General features: G+C 36.0%; 1 protein-coding gene across 1 annotated transcript; it reads right to left on the bottom strand.

Annotated features, from left to right (window-relative positions):
* Positions 1-376: 376 nt before the first annotated feature.
* Positions 377-16,102, bottom strand: LOC110941372 (agamous-like MADS-box protein AGL104). Its single transcript, XM_022182990.2, has 13 exons — positions 15,946-16,102; positions 11,756-11,832; positions 5,186-5,349; positions 5,030-5,083; positions 4,891-4,906; positions 4,714-4,781; positions 4,515-4,542; positions 4,383-4,444; positions 2,705-2,804; positions 1,928-1,975; positions 1,703-1,839; positions 1,014-1,144; positions 377-574 (listed from the first exon to the last, which is right to left on the bottom strand). The coding sequence occupies exons 1-13, from the start codon at positions 16,100-16,102 to the stop codon at positions 498-500; spliced, it is 1,119 nt and encodes a 372-aa protein (XP_022038682.2). The 3' UTR covers positions 377-497.
* Between the last annotated feature and the right edge of the window lie 864 nt (positions 16,103-16,966).

Here is a 16,966-nt window from a genome sequence, read left to right as displayed (position 1 = left end):
TGACAGATAATCCTCATATCCCACAAAATCCCACAAAGAAGTCATCTGATTTGTATTGTATGTCCCAGAATGAAACGGGTCAAAACAACGTAATAGAACGTTGAACATGCTTTCATATGGTAGCCTGTAAACCGCTTTACTAAAAACAGTAGACCCGTCAAGTTTTGATTTGATTTTGTAAAGACCTTAAAACTCAAAGAAAGTGTTGGCAAATAAATCCGACCCATCAATTTTGATCTGATTTTTATGCATCACCAAGCCCGCCATACATGACCATCTTGCCACCGCGGACCCAAATACTTATAATAACCGCCTTTGAGGTGGCTTTCGAGCTTCGACTCATGCATCAATGAGGTATTTAAGAACCACGCAACGATTAACATAACATATATATATAGCTAAGAGTTCAACATCCGATAGAGAAATATAAAAAGCGCAAACACGACAACTAGGAGTTTTATAGGAGCATTAACACAAACTTAAACTATGATTTTGATTTATGGTGAAAACGGCGGCAGGAAAGTCTGACTGTATGGCCGTTCTCCATGTTGTGCCATCGCCATCTGGCCATTTCCTGCCAAATACAACACCAAACACTGTCACTACAACGCAAAATATACTTTTTTTTATTCAAAAATGGGGTTTTTTCAAAAAGCATTACAAAAATGGCTGGTGTTCTTGATGGAATTTAATTTTAAGGTTAGTCACCATCTAAGATAGCGACTTTAGAGTTGTAGTCGCTATCTCATATGGCGACTTCACTTTGCAGAATCTGGTTCGATTGAATTTCCAGAATGTCTTTTTGTTGTCTTCGCTTTTGCAAAGTAAAGTGACAGTCCAAAAAAAGACATTCTGGACGCTCTTCTAATTAGATTTGCATACTCCAAAAATGTGCCGTTTTACTTCATGTAAAATCTTGTTAAAAATCTTAGTACCACTATATATATATACGACAGTAATACCGGATTCATTTTGACTATTTAAACAGAAAGTGTGCACCGTAATAAACATACCGCTACCATAGAATTGTGTCCAAGGGGATAAGTTCATATCGAACATTTGTCCAAACTCAGCTCGTTGAACATTAACACTGTTATTATCAGGCTCCATCACATTAGCTCGGTTCACTTGCTCATTTTGCCTGCTGCACACAAGTGTTAAAAGCAATAATAAGGTCATACCCTTGCACTAAGAGCTTCCCATTAAATAAAACAAGTGTGCCAATAAGTGGAAGTGGCATGATTGGTTTTAGAGTAAAGTACATGCATGGTCCCTGTGGTTGACCAACATCTCGGATTTCGTCCCTAGCATTCTAAAAGTACACGGATGGTCCCTATGGTTTGCACTTTATAACATGTTTAGTCCCCAACTTTTGCCAAAAGTACATGGATGGTCCCTAGGGTTTGCACTTTGTAACGTATTTAGTCCCTATCTTGGACCTACTGAAACCTTTAGATTTGTTAGCTGGGGACTAAATGTGTTACAAAGTGCAAACCACAGGGACCATCCGTGTACTTTTGAAAAGCTAGGAACCAAATCCAATTTTTTTATTAACCACAGGGACCATCCGTGTACTTATGAAAGCGTGAAACGCTGTGAGACATTTAGGTCCTTAAATAATAAAAAAAAATTTAAACGTCGGAAACCACACCCCATTCCACCTATTGGCAGACTTGATTAAAATCCATGAAGTTATAGTTACCTCGCGGGAAGAAGCCCACCAAAGTTCATGAAATTCATTATTTGTACTTGTGGATCTCTTGGTGGAAGCCAGTCGAATATGTTGCCTGAGTTTGGTGCAACCATGTTAACGTTTATCGTCTCAGAAGGCAAAGCAACCTATAAAGAATGGAGCAAGCAACTGAATAAACTAAAAAACCGTAATGTCGCTATGATTTTACTTCTTTTTGAGACTGTATGGACAAACCTGTGAAGTTGACTGTGCATTGGCAGAGTTGTACTTCTCTAGAACGTGCTAAACAAACGAAAGACAGTTCAGATTACTTGTATGTTCGTTAACTATGAAATACAAATTTGAAGTAACATTGAATATGTTTTTGTAATGTTAGGAATGGCAATTACCCAAAACATGACGTACACGAATATACAAAAATAATCAGGGTTTGGGTTGTCATTTCTAACCAGTTTTATAAAACAGATTGTGCACATGTTGACCTGTTTTAAATTTTAACCTGTCGACCCATCAACTCACTAAAACTTAGAATTAATAAATAAAAATGTATATATATTTTATAAGGTCAACCCACCCCCATTTATTACAATGCACCAATCCATTTATTTTTCAGTAAGAATAACTTACTAGTTTGGCCCCTGAGGTTTAGTCAATTTAACCCTTTCGGCCCAAAAAGGAATTATTTTTTCACATCAAACCCTGAGGTTGCATTTTGTAACGGTTTTGGGCCCTGACACTTTGTTACTTTTTTATGTTATGTGTAAGAGTATATTGGTCCTTTTACACCTCAGGCAAGGGTTGTTTATGTAAATTACAAAGCTTTTTTTTTTTTAATTTAAGGGGCTACTTGTATAATTACAACAGTTTGGTACCGGTTTGGGTTTTATTAAGGGCCAAAACCGTTACAAAATGCAACCTCAGGGTCTGATATGTAAGCTTCCTTTTTGGGCGAAAGAGTTAAACCGACTAAACCTCAAAGGCCAAAATAGTAATTTACTCTCAGTAATGTACCTTGCGCAGACGAACATGCCTTAAAGTCTCCTCAAGCATTTGTTCCCGATACTCGGCCTCAGACAATGTTGAAATTTCAGAAGGATCCCCTTCAAATATCCTATGAACATACCAATAAGATTCCAAATCACACAATTTTCATCGAATACCTCAAGATCATAAGATAAAAAGGATTTATTTGTGTTTTAAACATGTTTGTCTCCAGTCATAATAAACAATCATTATAGGATTAGTTTAGCTAAGCATGAATTAAATACAAATGTAATCTTTGTAACCAAGTTATATAAACAAATTTTGGCCTCTTCCACCCTTGCCCTTCGCCTATTTTAATATGTAACGGAAACGTTTTGAAAAGTTCAATTATTATTAAATAGTAAGGGAGAGGATCTTGTACAAAGTATTGTAATCGTAGGAAGTGTAGGAGACAATATAGGTCATTGTTCTAGGAATTTAATGGTTGAGATTTAGGTGCTCCCCAAATAACTGAATCACATTCGAAAACAAGTGGGGAAAGGGCAAAATAGAAAAAACCACTATTGTTGACTTTTAAACTCACTTCCACCACGATTTTTAAGCACCCATTACTTTTCATGGTAAAGGATCAAATCAAAATAATATTAACGTACGAAACGACGCATTGAGGGAAAAAGCAAAAGGTATCAGCAACTTCAAAATTACTGGGGAAAAAGCAAAAAGTGGCTTGTAGAGTAATTTTGAGCATCTGTAGAGTAATTTTGGGAAATGTAGGGTAATTATCAAATTACTCTAGTAGAGTAATTTTGACTTCTGTAGAGTAATTTTGGAAAATGTCTTGTAGAGTAATTTTGTTAGCATTTAGTTATGGGGTTTAGCTTTATGGTTTAGTTTTTAGCTTTTAGTGTGTGTGTGTGTAGGGGGGGGGGGAGTGTAATTTTGATAATTACCCTACACGACCAAAATTACTCTACATGAACTTTTACAAAATTACTCTACAGAAGCTCAAAATTACTCTACTAGAGTATACTAGAGTAATTTTGAAGTTGCTGATAATTACCAAAATGCCACCGCCACTTTTTTTGACTTTCTTTCAATTCGTACATTTCGTACGTTTATTTTATTTTCACGGGAACTTAACTCTACTTTTCATATGTAAATATTTTTTTTAAAAGATCAAACCATAAAAATGAGCATTTTATTCTCTTTAATTTGAGTAGTCTATTGCTATAGTTTTTTTAACTTTTAACAAAATTTTATTTTACAAGGTACGTGATTTTTTTGTAACGTTACGGAATTATGTACCAGTATGTAATTACGTAATATGCATTTTACTCTGAAACAACTATAACGTTACGTGATTATGTACCAATACGTAATTATGTAACACTACTTGACTATGTAACATTACGTAATTACGTATTACATATTTAAATGGACGATTATACCCCTGGCTTGAAGGGCATGTGGCAGATTTTTGTGGTCTCCTACACTTCGCACGCTTTCAACCTCTTGTACACTCCACACTTGCCCTTTGCCGATTTTAATATGTAACAGAAACGTTTTGGAAAGTTTAATTATTATTAAATAATAAATTGCTCTCCAAAACAAAAATCATACTAAATTTGGACCTTTTATTTTGACCTCTCCCACTGATACTTATGGCTATACTCTATTGTCATCAAGTAACATAAAAGATCTATACCTGAGCCGCTTCTCCATTTCTATCATATGGGATTTGCAGCGGACGATCTCTTGTTGAATTTCCTGTCACAAAGCAATATATTATTAGCAACCATAAATCTCTATAAAGAAGATTGAATACGATATTATATACCTCAAGTTGTGAATCCCCGCTCGATGGACTGTTTCCAAAACCAAATAAAACAAATTAGTATAATTAGACGCTTTTGTACAATAAAATCAAATTAAAACTTTAAATCGAAATACCCAAAAGAATTTAAAAAAAAACAAAAAAAGACTAGGAATATGAGATAGATGTATTAAATCGTGATTTATATAGAAAAGAAATAAACCTTGCTTGGTTCTGAATTTGGTGATCTTGCGCTTCGCTTTTTAACCTTCCCAACGCCCTTTCGAGGTACTAAATACGTATAAAGATTTGGTTAGCTTATTTGATTAAAATCAAACATAATTTTTCTATATACTCCCAAGGTAGTATAATAAATCTAAGACGGTGAGTAAATATATACCTCTTGGTTCTGCAATCTTCATATCAAGACGGATCCATGAACATCACAATAAACAATAAAACATTAAAATGTAAAGAAGAATCATTAATAACACAAGGAAAACATAATCAAAGAACTATTAACACTAATTAATGAATACCTTCCCCTTTCATGCTCCGGAAGATTTATGTATCGTGAGATAATTTCTTCGATACTGTCATACCCCCAAATGAAAATCAAGCAAAGTAATTAATACGTATTCCGAGTAAAAAAGTACAAAAATGAATCTATTGTGCGTAGGGGAGTTTTTATCTACCTTCTACTTCCGGAGAAAATGCTAGCTCTTCCGGAGGGGGAAAACATGATGAGTGCAACATCCACATCACATAGAACAGACAGTTCATAAGCTTTCTTGATGAGCCCATTTCTTCGTTTTGAGAACGTAACTTGCCTATTCGTTGTGTTTTCTATCTTCTTGATCTGCAATTTCACTCTCCCCATTACTCAATCACGAATGATAAATTTCTTTTAATATTTTATGTAGTTCGGGTACTACGGAAAGAACGGAAGAGATGAGTATATGAGAATGATGATGAATGTGAAGAAATATATGCAATAAGTTTTGTCACTACTAGGCAAGGTGACATGAGAGAGAGTTGTGGCGGTGCCCGTTAGTGTCACTTTGCAAAAATTAATACTATAGTATTTAAACGATATTGCGTGTAAGAGTGAAAAAACAAGATATTTATGAAGGTGTGCACAAAATTCTTAGTAAGTTACGAATCGAGTTTCAAAAGTCAAGGTTTGCGGGTTTCCACTCCGTAAATTCATGGACGTTGTATCCTATCAACGTGTTGAAGATGGACAAAGGAGATTGTTGGGACTTGGGAAATACATCAAAAGGAACCTATGTTATGTTGAGTTCCTACGGATGAAGTCTTACTACCAACCAGATATTCCTAGCGGAAAAGTTGCAGAGTTGCCACCGACATAGTTGTTAATAGCAAATAGTGGACGATAGCAACAAGCACCCTATATGCTACGTAGCAGTGGCGATGCTTTGAAGGGGCCGGGAGGGGCGCCCGACCCCCCGAACTTTTCGGCCATTAGTGTTATATATGTAGTTTTTGTATAGAAATTTTTAGGTATATATGTTTTCGACCCCCTGGTTCTATAGAAATTTTTGGGTATATACGTTTTCGACCCCCCCCCCCCCCCCCGTAAAAAAATTCAAGCTTCGCCACTGCTACGTAGTGATAGCAATGAATTAGCGGGCGCTATTTTATGTTTAGCGATACACTAGAAGAAAGTTTTGGAAATATTATATATGTATATTATATCCAAATGCGGTGTTTCTATACGTATATTGAACAAAAAAACCTAATATCCAGCTATTGTATACGCATATACTATCACTATTTATATTAAAACAAGAAAACAAAAATTCCGCCATTTACTCGATATGGAGGCACCAAAATCAGATAGCGATGAATGAGCAATTCGTTATGCTATTCGCTATAAGCGTTGCTAACAACTATGGCCAGTGGCCACCGAGAAGATAAAGAAATTCTAATAAAGATGTGATGAAGATTCTATTATCTTAATTTAATTTTTTTTTAACGGCAAATTTGGATCACTGACGGACCACTGGAGTATCATTGTGCCACCAGCGGAACCACCCGATCATATCCATCAGGAGGAAACCCAATAAATATGGGAAAAACCCCCCTTGTGGGAATCGAACTCAGAACCTATTGGTCCCAAAACCTTATCTCACCCTTAAGATGCCACTAGGCTAATCACGTAATCTTGCTCTTATTTTGGAATTATCTTCTACAATTATATAAGGATTTGTTAGCTAGTATATACCTTAGAGATTGTAATCAAAACTGAGGTTTATGGGTGATTTTAGCGTCATCAAGCTATTTTGGGTAATTGAGTTTAGTTGAAGACCAAATGGGGATTTACAATATACATTGGTGCAAGTAAGGAGGTGTGGAGTACACAATTGTCTATAAGACCATTGTACTTTTAGGAACCAAGAAACTTGGGATTCAAGGGGCAGTGACCCCTTGGTGGAGGCTCGGGGCAACACCCATGGGGGAGGGGGGTCTAAATCTGGGTTTTAAAAAACGCACCTGCGCCTCAAGAGCGCTGAGGCCCGAGGCGCATCAAGGCGAAGGGTCCGGGGCTTTTTTGCTCAGCGCCTTAGGTAAATACATGAAACGCACAAGAGGCATATTTGAACCTGAGACCTCCACCTTAAGAGGCATGTTCCTCTATCAAGTGGGCTACCCCACATTGGCAAAAAAAAAATTCAAAAAAAAAATCTATTACACTATATTTTCTATTACATTAAAGTTACTTCGTTGGAAACGCATCAAATTTGCATGAACCAAAGAAAGGTTGCATTAAGGCAAAGTTAACAAAAATAAGTAGCAAGTTGCTACTGCTAAGTAGCAACTTGGTAATTGCTACAGCTCGGTAGCAACTTTGAACCTCGGTATCAACTCTAAAGCTCGGTAGCGACAAAGATGCGACACATGTATTTTAGGCGAGGGTATATGCGCTTGTATAATTGCACACCATATGTATGTAATTACGCAACATATGTTTGTAATTATGCGACAGTGTTTATAATAAAGCACCATATGTAAGAAAGTTATAATATTACACACAATTATATGTATAATCACGCATTAAATGTATATAATTACTCACCGTTATAATCAACATTGAATAACGTTTTTTTCTAAAACAAAAGGTCAGTTAAAAGAATATAGCACTGACATACTCAAAATAAACATAATAAATTACGATTCTATGGCATATTTATTTTTTAAGAATAACATAGATTTAACAAAAAGTCAACAATGAAGGTTGCCCTTTCAACCATTTATAACTTATTATTTACAATATGTCGCTGCCTCAATCTGTTGAAAAAGTTTCATCACTAATCCAAACCCACTTCGCACACATCTCATAAGTAAAAAGATCTTTTATTTGATCTCATCTTTATATATACAGAGAGAGGAGTGTGTGTGTGTGTGTGTGTGTGTGTGTGTGTGAAAGAAAGAAGATATGTCAAACACAAATCCTTATTTTATAGCTTTAGATATACCCATTCCAATCAGATAAAAACCAACGATGACTCATTCCCTTGGTTTAAAAGGTGTGAGATACTTATAAAATTACATTATAAAACAGCCAAACATACCACGTAAAATCCCACTCAAAAGTAGGGTAGGGGAGGGTGAGATGGGGCAAACCTTACCTCCATTCCAATAAGACCTCCGGCATAAAAAAAAATCATTTTTTTTTCATTTTGTTACGGTATAAAAATATTAGTAACATACAGCAGATATCAAAGTACAACAACCGTACCCAGTAAATCCCACAAAAAGCAAAGTATTAGTAGGGTAAGGAGAGGGTGGGATATAGGCAAACCTAATCTTTTTCCCTAGGGATAGATTGGTTGCTTCCATCGAGAGGGATCCCCCGACTCCAAAAACAAACAGTAAACAAATAAACATAACTAATACGATAGAAACACAAAGCCACTGAATAACAAAAGAAGTGGTGAAAGAGTAATATAGTAAATTACAAACCACATATAAAAGCATATATCATAGTAGAAGAGACAAAATGGGGAAAAGAACAAAAAAGAAATAAAATTATGATCAAGAACCACCTAGAAGGTAACAAACATTGACGCCTAGGAAGAAAGGCAAAGCATAAAAGGTAGAGTAAACCAAGACACCAAGACTAAGCTAAGGGTGTGGACTAATATATACGTCCCTCTAAAAGTCCCTAACCTGTATCTGACATCTACAATAACACCTATCACCAATCATGTCCATTAAGAGGTGCAAGTCTTAAATAGGTCACCCATGTTAGTTTGGGCATGCCTTTTTTTTTGGTAAAGGAGGACAAAACCCCCGGTAAATTTTATTAATATCAAAAAATATTTACATCAAGCCTACTAACAAGGGACCTTACAAAAAATCAATTAAACCTCGGCCCCTTGTCCTAATCAATACAAAAATCAACACAAAAATATAAGTCCACCAAACACATGTACCGAAAAAAAACATACACCAAACCAAAACAGTTAAAATCACAACCAATAATCAAAGACAATAATCATCTTCAAACCAGCTTCAAGCCACTCGTTGCCTCTTTCATACATACCCTTAACATTTCAGCAACCTCATAATCCAACTTCAGCTTCCAATCAGTAAGTCCCCAACAAAGCTCTTTCCAACACAAACTATTTCTTATACAAAAAACCTTGTATGACCAAAACAGACTACATTCCCTCCTTCCCATTCCTTTAAAATAACATCTATACCTCTTTCCCTTGTCTATCTTCACCCACTTGCAAGATTCCCTCTTCCCTATCTTACTTCCAACCATTCATACCATATAGTTACTAACCATTTCCCAATGTAATCCCCAACCCCACATAAACAATTTCTGGTTACTACAATTAAGCAGCCTACCAAGCCTCCAAACAGTTCAACAACACCAACATTACAGACCCTATACCATATCCAGGAATTCCTTAAAATGTTTAAAACACCTTCCCACCATCCTTTACTAACAGCTAACAATTCCCCAATATTCATGACACACTTTACCCCAAATCTAACCAACCCAACTATCCTCCTTATACCTTTTAACCCATATGTACACCAAAAAACAGTAGCCTCTATTTCCTTACTAACCACCATATCATAGTATCTATATCTGTCCCACCTTACCACATCACTCCCACTACTATGCTTCTTTAAAGCACTACCATTTCCAATCTTAAAATCATAATTCCCCTTCAGCCCAAAACCCCAAAGTACCTGACTCAAACTAAAAGCAAGAAAAGGCCCAGCAAAAAAACAACACTTCCATAATGACCAGGTTTGATTGCCTTTGCTAAGAACTACAAAAAGACAAAAAACAGGAAAGAAAGAGAACAATGTCCTATCAGCCAAGGCAATCTCCAACCTTATACCTCCCGGTTGTGTGCATCCCTTCAGCACAAAAAAAACCTAAAACCCCTTCAAAAAACACTGAAGCAGCTAGAATGGTTGATGCACCGGGTAGTTTGGGCATGCCTTTGCTCCTTACATGTGTCATTGTCTGTCTCCAATTCACATGCCCAAACCATATAAATCTTCCATCCCTTAACTTATCTGAAATGTACGCCACCACCTAACTGTTCCCAAAAAATTGCATTCCTTATATGATCCAACTTTCTCGCTTGTGTATTCTTGATGGTCCAAAAATCAATTTCGTTTAACATAGTTGGACGACATTTAATCCTTCTTGTTGCCTGTTGAAAACCTCTTCTCACACAAAACTCGTGTGGCTGCTTTCCACTTGGACCGATTTAAACGTAAGCTTTGGCACTCTAAGGTTGCTCCTAGGGGTGTAAACAAGCCCAAAGGCTCGAGAGCTACTTGTTATCGGCTTGGTTAAAAGCTCGAACGAGCCGAGCTTTAACGAGCCCGAGCTCGAGCCTAAAATACAAAGCTCGTTTAGGCTCGCGAGCCTAAACGAGCCCAAACAAAATTTTATTTTTTTAAATATAATATAATATAATAATAATGATGATAACATTGGCGAACCGAGCCGAGCTTTGGCTCGTTTAAGCGATATTGAAACGAGCTCAAGCCGATCTTTTAGCTCGTTTGAAGTTGTTCTCAAAATAGCTCGAGCCGAGTCGAGCCGAGCTCGAGCTTTGAGTTTTACTCGCGAGCCGAGCTCGAGCTCAAATAAGGAAGCTCGAACCAAGCCGAGCTCGAGCTCGAGCTTCAAAAAAACATGACGAGCCGAGCTCGAGCCCAGTCGAGCTCGGGCTCGGCCCGGCTTGTTTACACACATGCTCCCCAAGGAATCCCTCTAACATTAGGATTATCCCATAAAACTAGACGAGGCACACTACGTAAGCTTTTCAAGATCGATGAACACCATAAGTATATCTCATTCCCTCTCACTATGCCTTTTCATCAGTTTCCTTAGTATGTATTGCGTTTTCATTAGTCTTTTTACTTAATAGACCACCATAAGTATAACCATTTCCTATCTTCGTAAGAGTTATTCTCACCTTTTATGTAATGATATTACGACAATAGCAGTTATTTCGTTAACCACAAAGCTTCTTTGGTTTTACATAGAGCTTTTTTTTGTACGTTTATTTTAATATCTTGTTTTAGTGTTTGAACGTAGCACGTTAAAAAATTATTTGTAAATAGTTTATAGTACTTTTTTTTAAATACCAAACATCTCGCATACGTTAAGCTTTTGCCTTGGGACTAATGCCTTGACTTTCGTGACCTAAAGAACTCAGAGAGCCTCATGTTTTTTAAAACCAATGTTTGAACCCAAAAATCCATTCCTAAAATTGGACTACACAATTGTGCCTCCAAAACACCAATAGTCCGCCTAATATAACTTAGATTGCTACTCCTCCCACTTACACATTTACCCACGAAGAGTATAATAAGCTTCAACAATTGCTTACCTCCAACTCGATCTTAGTTTACAAGCGACAACTCAATATACGCTCTCTATAGCCTTGGGTAATTGATCTAAATTTGCTAACTTCCTTAAAAAAAAAAACCTCGACCATTGTATATGTTTAGCGTGAGAACTCTCAACTACTGGGAGTGCACATTCGCACTATCAACTAATCAAGTTCAAACATGAACCAAAACAAGAAACCATGGGCCGACTCATGAAAAGGTATACTTTAACTTTACGAAGTCAAACAAATTAACTTCATTTTCAACTTTATATCAACTCTTTAAATGCTTTAACAGAAATTCTATAACCCTCTGATACTCAATGCATGTCGATTTTGGATCACAAAAAAAATAATAGCTCTAACCTTAACAATAGAATTGTTCCTTGTTTGGCTATGAAGATGGAGAACCCAAGAAGATTGTAGATGACAAATTCCACATCCTAAAACACAATAAAACAATAGTTAACGAACAACACAATCTTGCGAGGTAAAGAAACGTACAAAAAGAATTCACTTTCCTAACTTATAATCTATAAGTGTATATCATGTACTACAATTCGCACAACTTAAAATGCTATAGGTGTATATCATGTACTACAATTCGCACACCTTAAAATGCTATAGGTAAACTTATGAACATTTTAATTATAAGATTAAACAAGAATTTGAAGTTGCAAACATGAAATTTTGATTAAAACACATTGCAGGTACAAAACCCTAACATTCTATCAACAAAATCTGAATACAATATATTAAGATTAAGCTTACGAAATCATCTTCTCTTCTGTTCGCTACCAGTGGAGGCACTGCATCATTGGAACCACTGAAATCAGCTTGCGGTGAATATCGAAACTGATTGCTGAAAAAAATGCACAATCGGAAGAGTTGTATGATTCGCAATCAAGTGAGATGAACAACATGTAGAAGTTGTTTAAACGGATGGAAACCCTAACGGCTAGATTTTCAGGAACAAGTTCGAAATTTGAAGTTATGAGGACGGTTAATGAAGGTTTGCGAGTATGAAATGAAAAAGTACCTTTATGAAGCACGAAACGAACTGTTTCAACAATTCGTTCCGATGCTTCACCAGTCAACGGAGTTTGTGGTGTATTAATGTTTCTCCAATGTTTTAAAAACCAGTATTTTAATCGTATTGGGTTAGAGATTCAGAAATTGTTTAACTGGTTTCAACGGTGTAAATTAATTAACTCTATAAATCCATAAAATATAATTTCAAATCAAAAAATAATTTAAAACTACACCATTCCGTAATATTCTAAAAGTTAATCCATAACCAAAAGAAATACTCATTATATAGCAATTAACAAACACTATAACAAATAAAAACATGAATGATTGAACAGAAGTCAAAAGAAGGTAAACTTATATGATCGGTTGAAGAATTTAATTTGAAAAACCTAATGATTTTCTAGCTTTGAGTGAGGAAGAAGTTTGATCGATGTGGCTAGTCAATTGTGGGCGCTAAGTTTTACACTTTAACTAAGAAGGTAAATAGTCACCTTTTTTAGGCACCTAAAAATTAAAAGTTCAAAATTTTGACCTTTGGCCCGGTATGAATAGGTACCGGTTTAAACGGTATAACCCAATTTACCGGCGGTACAACTTCTTTGCCGTTTTCTTAGTTTACCGGTATGATTCATGCCGGCCAAGCATCCGGCATCCGGTTTAACTGGTTCAACCGGCCGGTTTAAACCGGTTTTTAAAACATTGTGTTTATCAGTTTAGGCTCGTCGGAAAAAGTTGCAGCGGTGGTGGAAAAGGAAGAGCATTCAATCGAGATCGGGGTCTTTGTGGATTCTTCAGAAATATCTGCCATATCCCTTTTCCACTCGGTTGTTTTCCAAACAGGGTTTTGTTATGTGTCTTCAAAAGAAGAGAGAGAATATCAGTTAATCGACACACAACTAATACATATGGTACAACTACCTGAAGCCTTATGGTGTGTTCCCGAGTTAAAAATCCCTCCCCATCCCTCCCCTCCCCTCCATGTCTTTCCAAATTGGAAAGACTATTATCAAGCAAAAAAAACCCCATTTTCCCTCCCCTCCCCTCCCCCTGTTAAGTGGATCTCTGGAACACAGCATTAGAGTGTTACAATGAATGATATGTCAATAGATTGTGGTAAAAAGACATAAATGTCGTATGTGAAAGGCACATGCCATGCCATACTTAATTGAAAATTTTAATCTGATTAGGGCCAAAGGACGTAGAGTATAATGTGTTTTACAAATAAAGGATTGTGACTGTAATTATTGAAGTTAAAGGGCATCCGTTGATACAAACAAGTATAGGCTCGCAAGCCCACTAAGCTAGATTAATGAAGCTCGGGCTTAACCTCGTTTTAAGGAGGGGCAATGTGTGGCGCCCGGACGGGCACGTTTTTTCCCGGGGCACAAAAATTATAAAAATTCTCGGTTATATATAGATGTGAATGATTTTCTATTGCCATAACTTTAATGGTTGTTTAAAAAATAATAATTTACATTATTTAACTTTTTAAGGCCAAAGGGTAAGGGGCATTTTTTTCTGTCTCGATTGGGACACATGAATCCTCAAGACCGCCTCTGGTGTTCGTGACCAGTGTTCACGAACAACTGAAATTCCTTAGCAAACGAACACGAACATAAACTTATGTTCAACATATGTTCGCGAACAGTTCACGAACATCTACATTTCCTTAACGAACGAACACAAGCATGGCCTCGTTATTGTTCATGCAGTTTGTTTACAACCCTAAACATGGACGGTTTGTGGTTTGAAAACATGGGGTTTTACTCTAATCTTGACGGGTCGTAACCTAACTATCCAATCAATTTTACCCACAAAAATAAACGCTAAAGCATACCTACTCTATGCACTAGGGGCAACCGCCCCCGTAAAAAAAGTTTAGTATCATTTTTAGGCAAAATCTTGTCCCCTTAAAAGTTCGGTTAAGCCCCTCAATTGTCCATCATAAAATAAATTTTGGATCTATTACAAAGGATATCATCCATAATCATCTATTTTTGTCACTAGAGTGATGAATGTGGAGAAGTTGTTAATTATATTTTTAAGTAACTTTATACTAATAATAGGGCTACAAACGAATCAAACGTTAAGCTAATAGTGATAAACCGTTTGGCAAGAAGTTCGTTTGTGTTCGTTCAATTAACAAAAGAACAAACACGAACAAGAAATCTCGTTCGCTTAACTAAATGAAAGAACATGAACAGGGGTTGCATTCGTTTATTTATGTTTGTGAACGTTCGGTAACATATTCGTTTATCTTCATTTGTGTTCAATAGTTTATTAGGGTTTTTAACGTTTATTTTTTATTTAAGTAATTCAAAATTCACACTAATAAATTATTTATTAAATAACGTATTACGTATTAGTAGTATATTACTCCTTACTTGCTAGAAACCCTAATTAACAATTGTCGTCTCCGCTCTCATTCCAAGCAGACGCGACACAATGGACAAGATTGTGTTTGTGTTTGTTTGGTTCATTTGCAGCTCTAATAATATAATATTCCATGTTAAATATTCTTTTTATTGACATGTCCATTTCCTTTTTTATGTGACATTAAACGGCATTTTATAATACATAATGATAACTTATAAAACTGCATATTTTCCAAATTAGACCGAATAGTAAATTGGTCTCCTTACTAGTTTGACTACTATTAAACTGGATTTAATAAACTGGCTTGGCTAACGTTATGAATAGTATAAAACTAAAAGAGTAAGATTTTTTCATTTAACTAGTTCAGCCCAAAAATCTAATTTATAACAAATTCAGCCCTGAGGTTTGTATTTCTTAACACTTTTCATCCAAATTGATAACTTAGTTTGTTTTTTTCTGTTATGTTTTAGTTAATTGCCCCGAATACCCTCAGGGACTGAAATGGAAGTTAATTATTATATGTAAAAGTATTATATATATATATATATATATATATATATATATTTAAAATTGTTTAATGTTTATAATATATAGAAACGGGATCAAGAGAAAATGGTTGGAAGTGTGAAAACGGTGAGAACGGATCCTGGTCGAACACGTGCCAGGGGGCGCTAAATGATATGCAGGGGTACGATTGTCATTGCCCACGTTCCCCTTAATAATGGCGTTATGATTCCGTTCCAAACAAAATTTCGGTAGAAATGACGTTTTGTTCTTTATGCTTGTTTCAATAGCGTTTTTTTAAGGTATTTTTAATGGCTTTTATGTTTCAATGGCGTTCTACCTATTCAACAGATATGGCATTTTGTCCTGTTTTTACTTGTTTCAATGGCGTTGTTTTAACCGTTTTTTTCTAAATATCGTTTATTGTTTCAGTGGTTATTATTTGCTAATTATTCAAATCATGGCATTTTCATTAACATGTTTTATGAAGACAATGATCAAGGGCCCTGTGTAATGCTTTTTTGGAGACCATGCGGTTTTGGTGTGTTGCAAGCATTGGATGAGATAACCATACCATTGTTGGTTTATTTGAACGTTTTGTTTAACGTTGTGCAAGATATGTTGGTTGACGACCACATTATCACCTGCATGCCCAATTATAGTGAAGAATGCTACAAGGAAATTTAGACAGAAGTTTCTCCCGAAGCTATCCATCTCAGGAAAGATGTCATCAAAGTAGAGCTTCACACTTGGTCTGCCAATCCAGGCAGTCCCTTGGAACTGTGATCTCCACTCAGCCATTACTTGGTCATTAGTTGTTGACCTTCTTTTCCCCTGCACGGGCATCTCTCCATTCGATATACTCGTTAAAAATTTTATCAGTTCTTCATTGATATGTATTGTATGGTTGCCAACTGTGACAACTGCCACTTTTCGGTAACTTTCTTACACTTAAAGTACTCATTTTTAGCTACATTTTTATGCATTTTGAACACCTAAACTGCGTATTTCGCGACATACACTTAGAATACTCATGGAATACTTACTTAGGATGCACATGATACATTTTTATTGAATACATTTGAAACAGTTTAAACAATGCATCGAAACTACTAGAAAAGCACCTAGTAAACTAGTATTCTGACGAAAACGCAGGATCCGCAGAAACCATCTAAACGACATCTTTAGGACTCAGACGAAAGTCCAACATCTAATATATATTAAACCCTAACTAGGAATGCAAGGGCTTGGTTTAAAACCTTCCAGAAATCCGATAACACTAAAAACTGCCCGAAAAGCACTAAAAGCGACAATTTCAACACTTTTCCGCAGAAATTCTGCAGAAATCAGCTTTTTAATATTTTTGCAACATGTAAAAATGTTGTTTAACATAGAATTCATATGAGGATACCTTCGGGTATCATCCGAACCAATAACTACATCAATTCACACAGGTTACACAAGCTTAGCGTTCAAATGACGACTAACGGAAACAATGCGAAACGAATATCCGAACAATATCGGATCTTCTTTTTTGTGACCATCTAGTGTTATTTGGATCATTATGGTCTAGTAATAGTCACGTAACACCCTCTAAATGTGACAAACCTCACATTTACAGGTATCCGTACAATTAATTAATATTTAATTTGTGCTTAATGACTG

The sequence above is a fragment of the Helianthus annuus genome, chromosome 5 (assembly GCF_002127325.2).
Source record: "Helianthus annuus cultivar XRQ/B chromosome 5, HanXRQr2.0-SUNRISE, whole genome shotgun sequence".
NCBI lineage: Eukaryota > Viridiplantae > Streptophyta > Magnoliopsida > Asterales > Asteraceae > Helianthus > Helianthus annuus.
Note: the sequence above shows the minus strand (reverse complement) of the source record. Positions and strands in the feature narration are given on the sequence as shown.

Excerpts from the sequence above, each read along its gene's own strand:
- LOC110941372 (XM_022182990.2), bottom strand. The coding sequence starts at position 16,102 with ATGGCTGAGTGGAGATCACAGTTCCAAGGGACTGCCTGGATTGGCAGA. Across the intron at positions 4,543-4,713 it reads CAAATTCAGAACCAAGCAAG|TCCATCGAGCGGGGATTCAC; the intron begins GTTTATTTCTTT and ends TTTTGGAAACAG. Across the intron at positions 4,445-4,514 it reads GCGGGGATTCACAACTTGAG|GAAATTCAACAAGAGATCGT; the intron begins GTATATAATATC and ends GCTTTGTGACAG.